Source organism: Phaethon lepturus, unplaced genomic scaffold (assembly GCF_000687285.1).
Source record: "Phaethon lepturus isolate BGI_N335 unplaced genomic scaffold, ASM68728v1 scaffold15373, whole genome shotgun sequence".
NCBI lineage: Eukaryota > Metazoa > Chordata > Aves > Phaethontiformes > Phaethontidae > Phaethon > Phaethon lepturus.
Window position 1 is genome coordinate 66,090 of NW_010529858.1, and position 16,466 is coordinate 82,555.

At 40.6% G+C, this 16,466-nt stretch overlaps 1 protein-coding gene across 1 annotated transcript in view; it reads right to left on the reverse strand.

Moving 5' to 3' along the window:
- Positions 1-9,041, reverse strand: part of LOC104618471 (teneurin-4-like) — a gene marked incomplete at both ends in the record, with an annotated part of 70,742 nt that extends 61,701 nt beyond the window's left edge. Inside the window, 3 exons of the mRNA XM_010284071.1 lie at positions 1,125-1,360; positions 3,449-3,547; positions 8,789-9,041. Of these exons, the coding sequence (XP_010282373.1) occupies positions 1,125-1,360; positions 3,449-3,547; positions 8,789-9,041 (588 nt within the window). The remainder of the gene's footprint in view (positions 1-1,124; positions 1,361-3,448; positions 3,548-8,788) is intronic.
- Positions 9,042-16,466: the final 7,425 nt, after the last annotated feature.

The following is a 16,466-nucleotide window of genomic DNA, read 5'->3' on the forward strand; positions in this document are numbered from 1 at the left end:
AGTGACCAGAGTATGATGCAAGGCAGAAGTGGAAAAGAAGTGTACATAAAAGGAACACAATAAAAGCAATCCTTTGTGGTAGTGGTAGTGCTAATTATACTCATGTGAAATGAAAGCAAAAATCTTTCGATCCAGGCTAAGATTTGTAATTCTAACCACAACCTTTTATAGATCATTAGTGTACAGGAAGTCACAGCAAAATCAAAAAGACTCATTTGTGCCATGAGAAATGGGCTTTTTTTCCTATGATCACATCTGTAAGTGTCTGACAACTAGAGTTTGCACCACAGACAGTTTAAAATGGGAGTCTAGAAATGGACCTTTGTAAGACATTTATAACACAAATATCAAATCTAACTGGAGAAAAAGTAATGGTAACACCCCAACTTTACAGGCTGAAAAATACAATTTTCACTTCTAACAGTTCCATTACTTTCGCAACAAACACCAAGAACGCTTTTTTGCAATGAACACTGACAACCCTTATAAACCAATGCAATTCAGATCATACACAGCTCAAGAAAAATCCACTGCTGCTCCACCTAAGGAGCAAACTTCCCCATCCTCCCTACTCAAAGAAGGCCCTGTTGGACCACAATCTAAACTCAGTCCCTCCTCATCCCCCAGGTCACCCTGTGAACTTCAATATCGTTGGTTAAAAGGCTAGGATGTGCCTCCAAAACATAGAATAAAACCACATTTTTGTGCGTCAGGATCTTGGTTCTGACCCTGCTCCTGTCAACGTCAATGGCAGAGAATTCCCACAGACCTGGATGTGACTGTGGTTGAGACATGGACCTCACTGCCTGTCTTAATGGGCTGCTCTGAGAAAACCTGGTAGGTTTGCCTCACTCCAGGTACACTTTCCTCTGCAGAAAGTAAACAGTCCGTGCCATTAAAGGGAGCACAACGTGCGACTCATGTTTTACTAAGCTCTTCTTGCTCTAGGACATGTGTTAGGCTCCCTACCATACCACTGCAACCTCAATTAAGTTGACAGAGGCCTTATTTCCCCGTTACTTTGTCTCATGATCTTGACCCTCTGGTTCCCCAACATTAGCATTACGGGGGAGTTTGTAGAGAAATGAAAGAACAGCAGAAAAAAACCCCAGAAATAAGCTTACCTATGAAATAGGCCAGTAGGATCACCAGCGTGACTGAGATGACAATGGCACTCAGGGCAGCGCATTTCCAGTTACAGTACTTATAGGATTTCTTCAGGTTAAAGGCAGGCCTAGAGAAGGTACTTCTGGGGAGGGGCCTAGGGGGAGGTGAGTACACCGTGCTGGACGTCAAGGGATATCCCGGCGATGTTGTACAAAAAAGGGGAGAAGTGCCTCCAGGTTTGAAGAGGAAGTGCCTGAGGGAAGAAAGACCAACAGCAAGTGACTCCTCACACAATCAAAGCTGAGGGAGATGTGGGGTGGGAGGATGACGACTGCTGCCGGGACGAGGAAAGCAGCTCCACACAATGCTGGCTACCGACATGGATGGCATGCACGAAAGAGAAGAATAAAAATCAAAGACAAATCACACAGAATAAGGGAAAACAAAACAAACAAACAAAAAAATCACAGCGCCAACAATGCCACAGAGAACTCTTCAAGGGCAGGAGTCCCCTCTGTGGAAGAGCTGGCGTTAGAGTGAGATGAATACCCCAAGCACAGCTACGACAGACTGGTGGCACGGGCAGCACCGGGGGCCTGCTCACGCTCCCACAGAAATGCCCTTCGGAGACTGAAGAGGAGCGTAGGTCGGATTAAAGAAGGAAGGGCGTTTACCAATTCATTGATCACTGCATGAGAGCGTTTTTTGTATGGCATCGGTGAATGGAGATGGGGAAAGACAGCTTAAGCCATTCCATAGCACCCAAATTGTCACAGAGGGGAATATTCACACTGTCCCCGCCTGGCAAATTTAAGCGTCGGACAATGGCATAGCTAAAAGCATCAAAGTCCAGAATTCAAATCTTGTGTATCGCCAGTGGGGAGAGGCACCTGCTTCCAGAAAGCAGTCCAGAGCACCGCAGTTTGACGCCTACCTTTAAAAAGTGTGAATTACTGTCAAAGACAACAGTGTTTCCTGTCCAGTGACACATTGGGAGGCACCATATTTTGCCCATTACTACAAACGCAGCCTGAGAGCCAGCCTATGAGGACCTTGTGTGAGACTCATGAAAGTCAGCGCAAAAAGAACCCGCTGAGGTCCATGACTTCCTGAAATGAAATGTCCTAATGGGAGTTTCCCTCTGTGGGAATCTTAAACGAAAAGACTAATTTCGGTGGGACATCATGAAGTACAAAACATTCAAATTCCAGGAATGAAACTCGGGAAACAAATCTGACTCGTCTATCACCATGCTGATGTAAAACAAAAACGCAGCTTGTGAGGACCAAGAAACAGCCCCGGTGCAGTTTGCACCTTCTGCCATGGTTTATGAGGCCAGATTTGCAGCCAGCGTAAATGCAATCGGCATGGGGCCATGGGAGTCAGCCTAGCCAGTGGATTAGACCAGATGAAGATGTGACTCCTTTTTCCCCTTGAAGTCACTTGTGCAGTCACAGGGGGAAATGTCACATGCAGAAACATCACCGTGCAGAAAAGCCACTGATTCATGCAGTATAAAGTAGCATATAATTCTCAAAAATAGGTGTTTGTACTATTACAGACATGCTTTTATTGGTACTCTAAGCATGACTGCTGAGCATTAGAGAAAGACTCATTATTTCTACTATTGCTTTACATCAAAACATTAATTTTTACAAAGAGTCAGATACTATCCTGTGTTTTGGAAAGTAATTATTTAGACACAGATTATCTGTTCCGAGCAAAGAGGTACCTACAGTGTTCAAGTACAGCAATTAGAACTTCAATTAATGATGGCTACCAAATTACAAACTGCCAACACAAGGTCAACAGTTTTGGCACTAAGTGTCAAGCTAAAAGCTGCTTATAACTTAAAAGTAACGTGATCAAAAGTTAGGTAAAGATGCCAGAATGGGTGGTTAAGTCAAAATCAAAGGCCTAGCTTACATACACGACTGGTAGGCACTTGTAAGACAAGGTACATAAGAACATATCAGTTTAACAATGAAGTAACAGGCTGCCAGCATAATAACGATTGAAGATTTTTATGAAAATTAAATTAATCTTATTTTATATGGGAGTCAAAATTGCTGTAGGTACTTCTTACTAATGAAATTACTTTCAAAACAACAAGGGGAAAAAAGCAAATGGCATGCTGTGGCTCACTAGCATAATAATGAGTCTGCCATTAATATGTACAGGACACAGTGCTCCAAGCTCCAGAACCTCATTTTTGTAAAGCCATCTTGGAAGAGGCCAGCAATGGTGTTGCCCTTAAACAAAATTAATATGACCAAATGCTTTCATGCAAGGATCATAATGACTGTACAGTAAACAGGAAGACCACAGAAGAGTCACATACCCATCATTGTAAGCACCGTCATGTCGGGAGGAGGTGAGAATGTCCATCTCAATGAGGTTGTCCTGCAATGTCTCTAGGAATGTCTGCTTTGCTATGTTTCTACGTACATATGGAAACATGAATGAAGCCAGTGAGTCATGCATATATGAAGTGTGATCTTATAAACCACAATGGTTATAGTGCAGTTGTGCATGGAATTAGAATGATGGACCATATATTTATATGTATAAGGTGCTACACATATACATATATAGCTTTTAAGAATGTTCACGCCTCTATTTTTACACTATATATGTGCATATACATACATATAAGCACACATGCCCATGTGCATGTATAAAAAAAGCTGATGCCTTTGTTCATTTCACATTATTTATTGCCAGTGACACATGAAACCTTCTGAACTGGGGGACTCAAAAGACTAGATTTCAATCCTGCAACCTTGTTATCCTCCTGCATCTGTGTTACTGTTACTCTGAAAAGGCACAGCACAGTATCCATACCCCACTGTGGCCAATACCTTGGTAGTACAGTTCCATCTAACATCCTCATGGATTTCCAGTGAAAATCTGCCACTCCTTCACTTAAATTTCAGTTTTGCATTTGAGAATTTTTAAATTACCAAATTAATTAATTTGTTTTCCTTTGTGGAACAATAACTTGCTCTTTAGAACTTTCAAAATGCAAGTTTTGCTTAATAGAAATATTCCAAATAAAATCCTCTCGGTGATAAGCAAATTGAAGCTCGAAGAAGGTTATGCTGTAACTCAGATTCCAGTACCAGAGTATCGGCTATAATCTGGATAACATAGGCAATAGGCAAGATCCCTAGGGCCTGCATGTGAACAGGCCTGGTTTTGACTTTTGCATACAATAGCGGCATTTTGCAATATCTGGCCTCCGCAGCATGTAATCTGATGAATCACATTTTGACCTATATATGCTAAACTGTTTTGTACTTTTTGAGAATAGCAGCAACATAAAGAATTAAGTCAGAGGCACAGCTGGGAACAGACCGTGTCTTTCTCACCTTCAGGCTTGTTTCTCAAGACCTGGTAAAAGAACATTCTTCCCACCTTTTTTAAAAGAAAAAACAGTCCTGATTTTGCCCATGCCTGTTTTCAGCATCAAAACTGAATCTAAGCCTGAATATGAATAAATTCCCTGGCCAAAACTAGCCGAAGGAACATAACAGCATTGTGACACTTTATCCCTTATGCAGGATTAGGCGCTTACAGGATATAAGTGACGTGACGTGAACTCAAGCGAGAACTCCTCTGTCAGAGGAACTGGATTCAGGTAACATGCTATACCAAGAGAAACCAGCCCTGTCACACTATACAAACCTTGATACTCTCTCTTCTAAAATGTCCTCAACCTTCATTTCTACTTCCTCCTCTTCCTGCTGCTAATACCAGCACTTGGTATTAGCTCAACTCATGGCTTTTGAAGGCCCCTGGGCTGCTTTGACAGAACACATCTACTCCTTGATCTGAATGAAAGTAAAGTGACTCCTATTTACAGCTTTGGAGTAAAGTGGATCGACATGCATGAGCTGTGTGCCATAGCACTTGAGACATCAATCCGTCCCCAAGTGTTTGCGGCTTCCGCACATTCCCTGGGAATGCCAGAAAGGTTGGATGTTGAATTCAATGCAAAGAGAAGCAACATATGTGCATGCACTGAGCGTTTAATGGGTAAGAGGCAACATCTAGCAGCACACCAATCAATAAGAGTTCATCAGTAGTTAAAATCCATGTCAAATTGGTTCCATGAATTTCAGTTGTGGGATGTCAATAAAACAGAAGCGGGGAGGGTTATATAATCTGACAAGGTATGTATTTGTAACAGAGGGGTCGCCGGGTCACCGAGGTGACTAATGCATGACTGTCCTCCTCTCTGAAGTCTGGACAGAGTCTCTCCCTTGGAGATTGCCTGTGAATAGCTGTCTAGTTACAAACCACTCTCCCTTCTCATAATGAGTTGTGGTGGCAGAATCTGACCTTACGTGATTACCACATGAAATTTCCCGGGAATGGAAGTCTCCTGAAAGCTGTTGGTTTGTCAACTAAATGTCCATCTAGCTGGCATTTATTTGCTCCCGCAAGGTCAAATGTAAAGGAACAGAAAGGAGGCTGCAGAAGAAGGAAGAGTGAAGAATAAATATGGGGGGAACTGACTTACCTGTCAGGAGCGACTGCTGAGCAAAGATCTTCTCATCACAACCTTGATAATATATTGCTTTTAAAGCAACAAAGAAGGGAGCAGACAGGAAAAGAAAGGGGAAGGAGAAACAGAGAAAAGGGAGTAAAGGGAAACTAATGAAAAGGAGGGAGAGAAGAGGAGGGGCTCTTCCTCTTGCAACATGTAAAGTTCTCAGATATAGGATGTTTCTCATGTCAGTTTTACACATGTGCTACACACCTCTGCTTGCCCTTTGCATTACAGGATGGAAATTTCCAGGCAGTGACAAACCATCCTCAATTCCCAGTTCTGAATACTGCCTGGAGTCCACGGCAGTCAAAATCAAGCCTCTTCAAACCCTGAGGTGCTTAAATTCTATACATGTAGGCATGTTTCACAGCCTGTGACAATCCCTATTTAAAAGAAGTAGCTTTTTCTTTGTGTTTTCTCTCTCTGTTGACTAATATGAGATTTTTGAAAAAATGGATATTCAACAGAAATACAATTCCATTTCTGACATGAGATTACTATAATCTCCTATTGCTGGACTTCAAAGGCCTTAATTCTTGGATTAATGTCTCTCGGTCAGGATTTATTTTCTTACATATTGGACATTTTATTCTCTTAGGTGGAGGTCTTTTTTGGTTCTAAAAATCTTTGCAATGAGGAAGGTCGACTTCATGGAAGAGGTGGAACTGGGCATCTAAGTTTGCTGAACAGCTCTGAAGCTCCGTCTTTTATGTCTATACAATTCCCACTGAAGGAAAAGGAAGATCTCTGCATTGTTGGAAGAGCAGACTATGAGAGTGGAGATTTGTCACAGATTTACTGATCATCTATGCAGCACAGCCTCTTTGCATTATGACACCATTATAACACATTTTATTTTCTTAATGTTGTTTAGTGAAGGAACAAATGCCTGTCAGCCATGCTCTGTAAATGTACTCATTTGCTGTTTGTCATAAAATTACACATTCGTTTCCAACATGTTTATTGTCTGATGGGTCACTGGGCAAAATTGTGCCGTTCCAACCAGTGCGTCAAAAGCCACAACATCAGTTTCAAAACGACCTGTGTAATAAAGTGGTTAAATTGAGGATCAGTTACAAATGTGACTGATTTGTGATGCCAGTAAAATCATCAAATTATGCAGAAGGATCTCTTCACTCAGGTAGACCTCCAACATTCAGTCTGGTTAACAGCAATAATGTGACCAACTCAGCTTGCAGAAAGAACAGTCTGCTTCAGATCTTGAAAAATTTTCATCCACAATGATTTTGTGGAGCAGAAATGAGGATAGTCTTTAAAGATGTACTCATTTACAATTTAACAGGAACAGTCCAGATGAGCCAGATAATTGTTCTGGCTATAAACTCCTTCATTTATTAAGATGCGGTAGGGTTGTCTCTCCATCTCCCTCTCTGACTGCCACCAGAACTGGACAAACGGGGGCAGGATGTTTTCAGCAAAGACCTTTTATCTCTGACATTCCTCCATTGATCCACCAGCAAGGACGTTCCTTCTCAATTGTAAGGCGGTGGGTTCTGAGAGACTCCAGTCAGATGTGAGGATGTCTTAGCACTATTAAAACAGTATAATTGTCTCTTCTCCAAAGAATTGACAACTCAGTTTAGAAAAAGGCACAGGGCTTCCTCCAGAATTAATAAAGGATTATTCACAAAAGGGCTGCAGGAGTGGAGCCCAAGTATTTTTTAATGTAAGTTTTTTTGGGGAAGTTGGTTTGTTTGTTGTTTTTTTTCAAGAGAAATAGCACATAAAAATCACTGCTTGGGTATATATGCTCAAGAATTAGTAACACAATATAATCACTGAAACTGTTGCCAAATCACACTTGCAGTACTTGCTTATAATTTTGTCTTAATCTTTTGGATCCAGCTTCTTAGTTGGGTCTTTTTAATCAAGCAGTCACAGAGAAATTAATTATCCATAAACTCCATAAAATGTTACATTGAGGTCTTTGGAAGTTTGGAAGTTTCAGAGGGCCAGCAGACACAGCTCACTTTCAAAAGATCAACAGACACATACGTTTTTAAAAATTGTTTCCTTAGCAGAAGGTGGCAAAACTGGGTACATTTTGTCCCAGGATACAGACACAGCTATCGCTGACCTCAGTGGGATTCCCACAGGTGCTGAAGTGACAAATTTGGCTGCTGGCTCAGTTTTCAGTTAGTATATAGTTTTTGCTGTCTGAAATATTTCTTGTTGGTTTGAGAAGGAAAGACAAATGAGGGAAAAAAGGCAGCTAAGTGCACAATGTTAAGCCGCAAGACTTCTCTCCAGACTGAAAAAGGTGCCATGTACAGTGGCTAATGACTCCAGCATCTCCAGTGGTTTCTCAACAGCAAAGGAAATGGTGAAACAAAACCTCTGGAGAATGCAAAAGCTGAGTTTCAAGTGGGACAGCAAGAAGTAGATGGACTCACCATCAGATGGGAGGACTGACGCTGAGAGACTATGCCAACTCCTTTTTCCAGAACCTACATAGAACCTAAGCAAAACTATGAACTAGAAAAACTCAGTGCACCCTTGTCACACTCTTCATGTGTTGCATAGGTGGAAAAGAATTTAAATGCTAAATTTAAACCAGACATCATTAATTGACCATTGCCCTGCTATCCAGTGTTTCATGCTTGCTGGAGCAATGTTGTAGGACAGCAAAATGCAGCAGCTGACCTCTCCTCATTAGGTAAAACAAGATCAACCTTTCCAACGATGTACTACAAAAGTATCTGCTTGACGAGGCAGAACTAGAAAGATAAATCTTTTCAATATATTGACTGATTTCAGTTTCTTAAATAGGATATTGATTTATCCTACTACATAAGAAGAAAAGACATTAAAGGAAAATAAAAGAAAGAAAACCAAGAACTTTTTAATCTATGATCCTGATTCCAATTTTAAATGAGGAAAATATCTTATGAGCAGCTGTTAGAGACAGCATTTTTAGTTTATGAAAGAAGAGCAATTTCCTCTACTCCTAGCCCAAATAAAAAGACACAAGGAATAATAAATACAACTCAAAACCAAAGAGCAGTCCACAAACTGAACGGCTAGCTATACAGATGTGTGTATTTTCCATAACATCCTTAGCACACACTGTCAGAACATTGTAAAGTACTAAAGAAAATGACCTACCTAGTCTCCAGCGGGATGTTACTGTTAAGTAACCAGTTGTCCTGAGCATGGGCTGGCTCTTGAGTGCTGGCTGGTTGTTCTCCCGAAAGAGAGTGGTCCGTAGGAGCTGGGCTGGGGTTGCTGCGTGGAGTGAAGTTCCCTCTGTTTAGGGAATTGATGGAAGCCGCATGATGTTGATTTGGGGTGTGAGCATGTGATATTGGAGGTGGTGGAGTTCTAAGTCTCGAATGATTTTGAAGATTTGGAGGATGATCTAAAACATAAGTAAAATATTTTTAAGGTTCATGATTTGAGTTGTTCCATACTGCACTCATTTCTGTGCAGGCACTTCTATAAAGTATGAAGGCAGCGATGCCGCATATCCTCAGTCAAACTCAAAAGGGTAACGTAGCCTTGTTCCATATGCTCTAACGACACACACATTGATCCCCCAGATGGCTAGAAAACTCGTTTGGTTTCATGCACAAAAGTTATGAAAACTTAAAGGACTGCAAAAAGGCTGTCCTGACAGCCAAGTTAACTCCGATGAACAACTGCAGGTTGCAAACTGCAATCTATCTGTGACACTGATTTGTGATAAAGCATGAAAAATACAGCCAGGCTGGATAGACAGTACTTTAGAGCAATTTTATGAGGGATATACAGCTGCCAGTAAAGTTTGTTCTGCCTGTTTTGCCTGAGAACTTTCAATAGTTAAGTCAACAAGAAGACTGAGAATACATTTAATCACAGACTGAGTTTAGGGAAAACCATAAAACTGTGTCAGGGTTATACAATTCAGCAAAATCCAGTAGTTTGTATTGTTAGAGACGTACTCAAACTGAGCAAAAAATGCATGTGGCATAAAAATCTGAGGTGTCAGGAAAATGAAGCAACGTGCGGTGAAAAAAGATGTAAAGATCAGTGATATGGCTACTTTGAGTAAAACTGAAAGTATTTGTTAGCCAAGAGGCTGAGGGAGGTAAATTGAGGAAGGCAAACATTTAGGAAAGCCCAACCTAGTGCTGATAATTGGTATTTTTAGTTTTTTAATTAACCGTGAAGGATTTTTTTTGCATGTTTCCTGGAAATGAAGAAAAACTAGAATATTTGATGGAACTGGAGGGAGACCGACAGTTCAGCATACTTGATATGGGATACAGGAAACTTATTCCTCTCGGATTTAGTAGGTTTATGCTTGCAAGTCATTAATACCCAATACTTATCCAATGCCTTATCTGAAAAAAAATGTATGTTGTATCAATCTAATACTTACCAAACAGACTTCTGTGTTATGAAAAACTAACACTCATTTACTCTCTAATTAGAAAGCCCAGAACTGAATGAACTGTACACAGTCCTAAATTACAATGAATGGTATCAAAATTACCATGACATTTAATGCCACTTTTGAAATCTGGACTAGGACCTGGATTCAGGAGAGGAACAGGGAAAGCATTTACAGTATCTCTGTAGTGTCTTGGATATTTAGACACAAAAGATAAAATACAAAGATGTGTGAGATACATCCCATCCTTTCCCTTCTCACCCTGTATTGACTCAAACTACTTCACCATTAACTACAGCTGATTATACCAAAACCTTAGGATGGTTGAGGTGATCTAGCAAAAAATACAGGTGGTGTTAATTACAAAGGTGCCACTACTCTGTTGGAACATGTATCTACCTCTGGCTTTCTTAGGTTAGACATGGGACCATGGTTATATATTCCACGGGGAGAAATGAGTGCTTTTAAGGTCCAAATCCATTTTACCCTATATATTCTACCCTACACCTTAAAAGTGCTATTCTCTCTCTTGTATATCAATACAATACAGAATAACCATCTCAAAAAAAAAAAAAAAAAGACATCCATACTAGTCATCTACAGTTGGACAGATTCATCCCATGAATCTAATGGAGCGTTCAGAAGTCTGACTTGGCAAAACTCACCCAAAATTAATAATGCCATACTGGACTCTGAGCTAATGCTAGCTAGCCCTGATAAATTCTGTACATCAGCCAGCAAACTAAAGGGAAGGACAGAGCAATGACCATGGACTGTACGGATGTGGGATCTTAGAATCAAACCAGGTCTGACGTCAGCTCTGCAGCACCATGTGAATCGAGGCATCCAACCATCCTTGGACTGAATATTATTGCAGACTGTCACCTAACTGAAGCCCTGCCCACAGAGTTAATAAAAACAACAGTAGAAGAATCCTACTGCTGGCTTAGTTAAATTAGTGACTGAGCTTCCCACTCAACAGACAGCAGCCATCGTTGCCTGGCTAAGCCCCCTTTGCTGAGACGTAGAAAGAAGACGGGAAGATAGGCGCAGAACGCACCAAAACCCGCAGTCTCGGGAGCATGGCTGCTTGCAGACAGAGAAAGATAGGAACAGCGTATTAATTCCAGGCTGAGGGAGATGAACGCAGAGGATTTCCAGCTTTTAGGGCTGTCAGTCTATCGCCGTTCACAAGAACTTAATTCATCCCAGAGAAAATGACTTGTCTAATCAGCAGTAACATACCAAAGGTTTCCCAGACCAGTCATTCGAGCTTTCATTACAACTGATGCCTCAGATGAATACTCCGTGGAAACGAGAAAGGGGGGGCCAAAGGCTGAATCCTGGGACATGCAATAGGTGCTTTGTGAAGCTCTCCTGCTATCGGTTCACTTTCCCTACTGGAGACACCATTTTCCGACTGTGAGTCAGAGCCTCCTTCCAAAGATCTGTTATGTAAATTCCAATTTACACCCTATTATTGCAGACACATTGCAGATGCTATTATGGATAATGCTTTGGAATCAAGCAAAAATGTATCATTTTCATTCTCAATTTGCATACCCTCTGTGATTTCCTTACTAAGTAAAGACAGCACATCTATCCTACTCTGGTCTATGTGATTTTTCACAGGATTTTATAGCCTGTATTTCTTTTTCTAAAATGTAGGTATCTTTTCCTCCCAGAATATTTTTAATTTTATCCATATATAAATTCTGAACACTTATGTCAAGTCTGAGCATTACTGAATTTAATATACCTTGACTAGGATTAGCAACTATTTCCCTTGAGTTACTATCCTTTTTCTTCCAGTTCTTTTCAAGTTAAGGAACATTAGGAAAAAAGGTGTAGATGAAAGCACAAGCTATGAAATCTTCCTACTGAAAATTACTGCATCTCTGCAGGATTTTATTGATGTGACAAAACTATTGAGGCTCTTACCCTCTGTGGTCACCAAAGATCCTATGGGATTTGCAAAGAATAAGGGAATCCCACAAAGCGAATTCCGTCTTGATTTCCTAAAATTGCAGTTGCCCCCTTATTTGAACATGCTCTTTGTAACTTGTTCCGTAATGCGTGAGAGATATAAAGTGTGTGGTTATATTTCCCCACAGGAAGGAGAACCTTAATGCTGGCTGCAGTGGCTCTCTTACATCATGTATGTCCATGAATCTTATACAGTGGGAAGATGCTCTGATTATCCTGCTATATATTATATATAAAAGCTGTATATTTATAGCTGCTTGGGCAGCACTAAATTTTTGCAGATCCCACCACATGGGTGGGATACAGGGGAAGTCATATACAGATTTCTACATCTCACAGCAAGAACCACAGGAATTCAGAAGACTTTAGAGAGGCCTCTACACAAATTGTACAAGGTTCCCCAAGACCTTTCTTAAGCAACTATAAGATGGTTAACTGTGACTATGTCAAAGTTATCTTGGCTTACTCAAAATGAGATAATTTTCAAAATTTTCCTTCTCACAGTTTTCCTCTTTGGTTTCAAAAAAGACATGGAGTTTATCATTCCTCTTCTACTTGTTGGCATAAAAAACCTGACATACGCTATTCAGAAGGAACAGCTAAGTTAACAAAGCACTGAGAAATAAAAAAAAAAACCCACTTTGTAAAACACTGCCCCCCCCCTCAAATTTCTAATAGCCTTCAGAGTCAAGCAACACAGCCTATGGGATGATTTTTGCCTTGGAGGGACAGCAAAAGAGATCTGTCAATAACAAAGGAGTCCTCACAGCCTTTGACGTCAGGTGACAATGAAAAAGGGTCCCAGTGATAAAGTTCTACATTTCTAGAAGATACACCGTGGAAGCCAAAATAGGGCAGAACTTCATGAACACCCCTCATTTCCTCTAATGGGTGTCCAAAGTATATCAAACATGAAATACATCAGTATTCAAAGGTAACGAAACACTGGAAATCTGATTATGAAAAACACCGGTAGAAATCAAGTTGCCATTGTGCTGCTTTCCTGTTTGTTTTTTAACATTAAAATGTCATTGACTAACACTGGTTTGGTAACCACGGATAAAGCAGAGCTGAAAGATAACTCAGCTAATGAAGCTTGTACTTGGCACATATTAGAGAGCCTTGACAGAATCCTGTGAATGAAGAACTGAATAAGCGTGAACCATAAAAAGATTACCAATGAGGAGCTAATATGCCAAAATTTGAATAAAAGGTCTGAACCCCATGTTCCTTTTTTTCCCTTAATCTTTAATGAGTAGTACTGTTTTGAAATTAGTCTGTAACAATTACACTTTCTGATTCATTAGGTTTTGGGATTGTGTTCAGGGCAAATGTGCTAACCTCAGAGTGAAAAATACATCCTCATCTTTTTTTCCCAGCTTCTCCTGTTCCTCCACACATTTGTCATTTGTATGTCTGCTCATATTCAGACGGCCTGATGCCTGACTGGTGTCTGAGTTAGGTACAGGAAATATTTCTCTTTACTCACTGTATATAGTGCCAGGTGGAATGAATCACTCAGTGCTCCCTTGAACTTAAGCTCCACAGTAGCTGTGATGACTAACTGGTAGTGTCGCTTTGGGCAGTCGTGCCTGTACCCACACACAGAGAAATCCCCCCCACTGCACAGGAAACAATCTTTTTTTAAAATAATGAACTCTGCATCTGACTGACAGGGCAACTAAGAGCCTTGCTTTGGCTCCAGGACCATGTTTCAATCTGCTGCAGATGTACACTCACAGCACTCACAGCACCAGCCAGCTGAAACAGCTTCATAGGCTCCCCATCCCTTTGGGTGCCACTGGCTATGGGAGCTGGGGTGCTTTCACTCGTTAATCTGATGAGACCCCTAAGGTCAAGTGGACTATGATAGACTGAATTGGGTCTTCCCCAGCACCCTTGTAGGGGGCACAGAGACTTTGCCATTAAAAGTAAGACAGTTTGCCAGAAGCAGCTTCTCTATCAGACACGTGGCAAGCCAATGACGGCATCTGCAAAATGAAAAGAAAGCAGAATATTTAACCCCCAAGTTGTCACATAATGGAAAAATATGAGGAGGAAAATCAGAATGGTGATGCTGTCGGATCAGAGGGTACCTTGGTGGCTTCTGGTAACAGCCAGGATCAACTGCAGACCAAGCTTTTCTCTTGTTTGCATGTAATCCAGCTGAATGTGCAACATCTGGACTGAGCTGAAGCAATCTGCAAAGGTAGCACCTCTGTCATACCAAGCAGGTCCATCTCAGGGCTGTTATTGATATTCTGCAACCTAGAGAATTTCCTCCTTCAAGGAATGTCCTACAACAGGGTCCGTCTACATGGGACAGTCAAGTAGTCTAATGAGGAATCCATGCCACAGGATAGTGATAGAGATGGAGCGAAACAGGTCACTCGGTATTCAGATGATTTATCTGCACAAGGATGTTTGTTTTCCCTCACCAACACTTAAAATCTGAAATTAGTGGTACAATTTGAGTGACTGAATCTCTCCTTAAGAAGTATATCCACTGAATTTCACCTAAGACTAAGCTTCTCCTACCATCAAGAGGAGCGTTTGTACCATGCTGTGAAGTACAACTTTTTCTGTAGCAACACCTTGTGCTGCTGGTTTTCAAAATGCTAAGCCACAAAATGACACTGAATCATAAAAGAAAACAGAGAACTGATGTATAATCTCCATTAAGTAACAAAACAACAATAGGAAAACTACCTTGATTTTTTTTCTCTGTTTTATTTTAAGAAACAGCATAATAGGGAGCTGCTGCTCCATCAAGGACTCTCACCAGAGAAAAGCGTAGCCCTCACTGTGCAGTTAAAATCAGCAGTGTTTATGTCCTGGTTCTACAGTGTATTCCAGTTCAGAGTTTTTTTTGAAGTTGAGCTCTTTGAATCGCAATCTATACAGCCTTGTATCTCAATGGTACTTGTCCATGCTATATGCATGGACAGGCAACCCACTGTGTTATATGGATGATTAAGAAAATCTTAAAAAAAACCCTGTGCACACCTATATTGTAAATTTGGTGCAGTCTTTTGTCCAGAAAAGTCCTACAAGCATTGGAAACTAGTTCATAGAAGAAAATGGCTACAAAGATGTAAATAGTTTTGAGTGTTCCTCTAAATGTGCAACTTGGATGTCAAATTTGCAATAACCAATGCTACAATAAGTGGATACCAAAAAAGTTGCAGAACATAAAAACCATAGCGAATTTTTACGACAACGCTACCTACAGTGTCCCTGTGAATGTCTCCAGCCACCATCCGAAGTTATTTTATACATAGTTGGTAAAGCAACACATATAAGGACCTGTGAAAAAGACTCTGTAACTATCAAAATCTAAACTTGACCTCCAGCAGTGTGTAAAAAATGCAGTAATTCTGCATCTTGCAAACAGACTGTAACCGGTGGCAACTGGTAATGGAGGACCTAGAAACCAGACAGTGGATAAAATGGCACCTTGCTATTGATTGACAAGTCCAGACTTTATAAACTATCAGGACTTCATTCTGAAACATTTCCAGGTTATACCTATACTGAAGTAACTTCATTTGCTTAGATGAATGATATAAAAAATCAGGCCTACCTGGATGGTATATGTGCACGTGTAAAACTAGTTGAAGCTCCTCTCTAGCTGCACAGATTAACACTTCATTGGTTTTATTGCTTATAGAAAACAACAGGCGCACCAAGCCAAGTCCAAACAAGCCATCTCCTCTGTGTTTTTGTCATCAAATGTGTTACGTTACATGCAAACTTTCCTCTCAAGTGCCAAAGTGCCTTTGCAAAAGCAAAATATTGACTTTTGGGTTTGAAATCAATTTTTGTTTGATGCTAGGCTGTCAAGCTTTGGCTGTACCTAGTCAATGAAAGCTCTGGGTGGTTGTTTTTTCATCAGTATGCATCTGATTGAATGGAATGCCCTACAAGTAACGCTTCTAAAAAGGTCCAGGTCACTGTCAAAGGATGGTATGCAGACTTTTAACCCATGGTGTTCATTATTTAACTTAACAAAAGGGAATCACAGACTAATAAAATCAAGGCAGAGGTTTACTATTTAGAGTCTCACAGTTTATGAAGAACCATTGCCTTAAACACTGAGGAAAGTGGGGAAAAAATGCAGAATATCTGGCAGAGCGTAAATGAGTTAAATTTAAATATTTAAACTCTTAAATAAATTACTGGAAACATGGAAAAGTAGCCTCTACAGTGCCCAGAAAAGCAAGTTTTCTTCAAGTCCTGGAGTGTCAGGATTTTCTGCTGGGCTTACTGAAACGGAACAGCTTTAATTCCCCTGATATTATACACTGGAGGCAATAGTAGCCTTTGAAGGCTCAAGCTGTTGAACTGCTGGCCCTTCTGGTCTAGTCATATAAGCAAACAAACATATATATTTTTATATATATATATATAAAAAACAGTGCATCA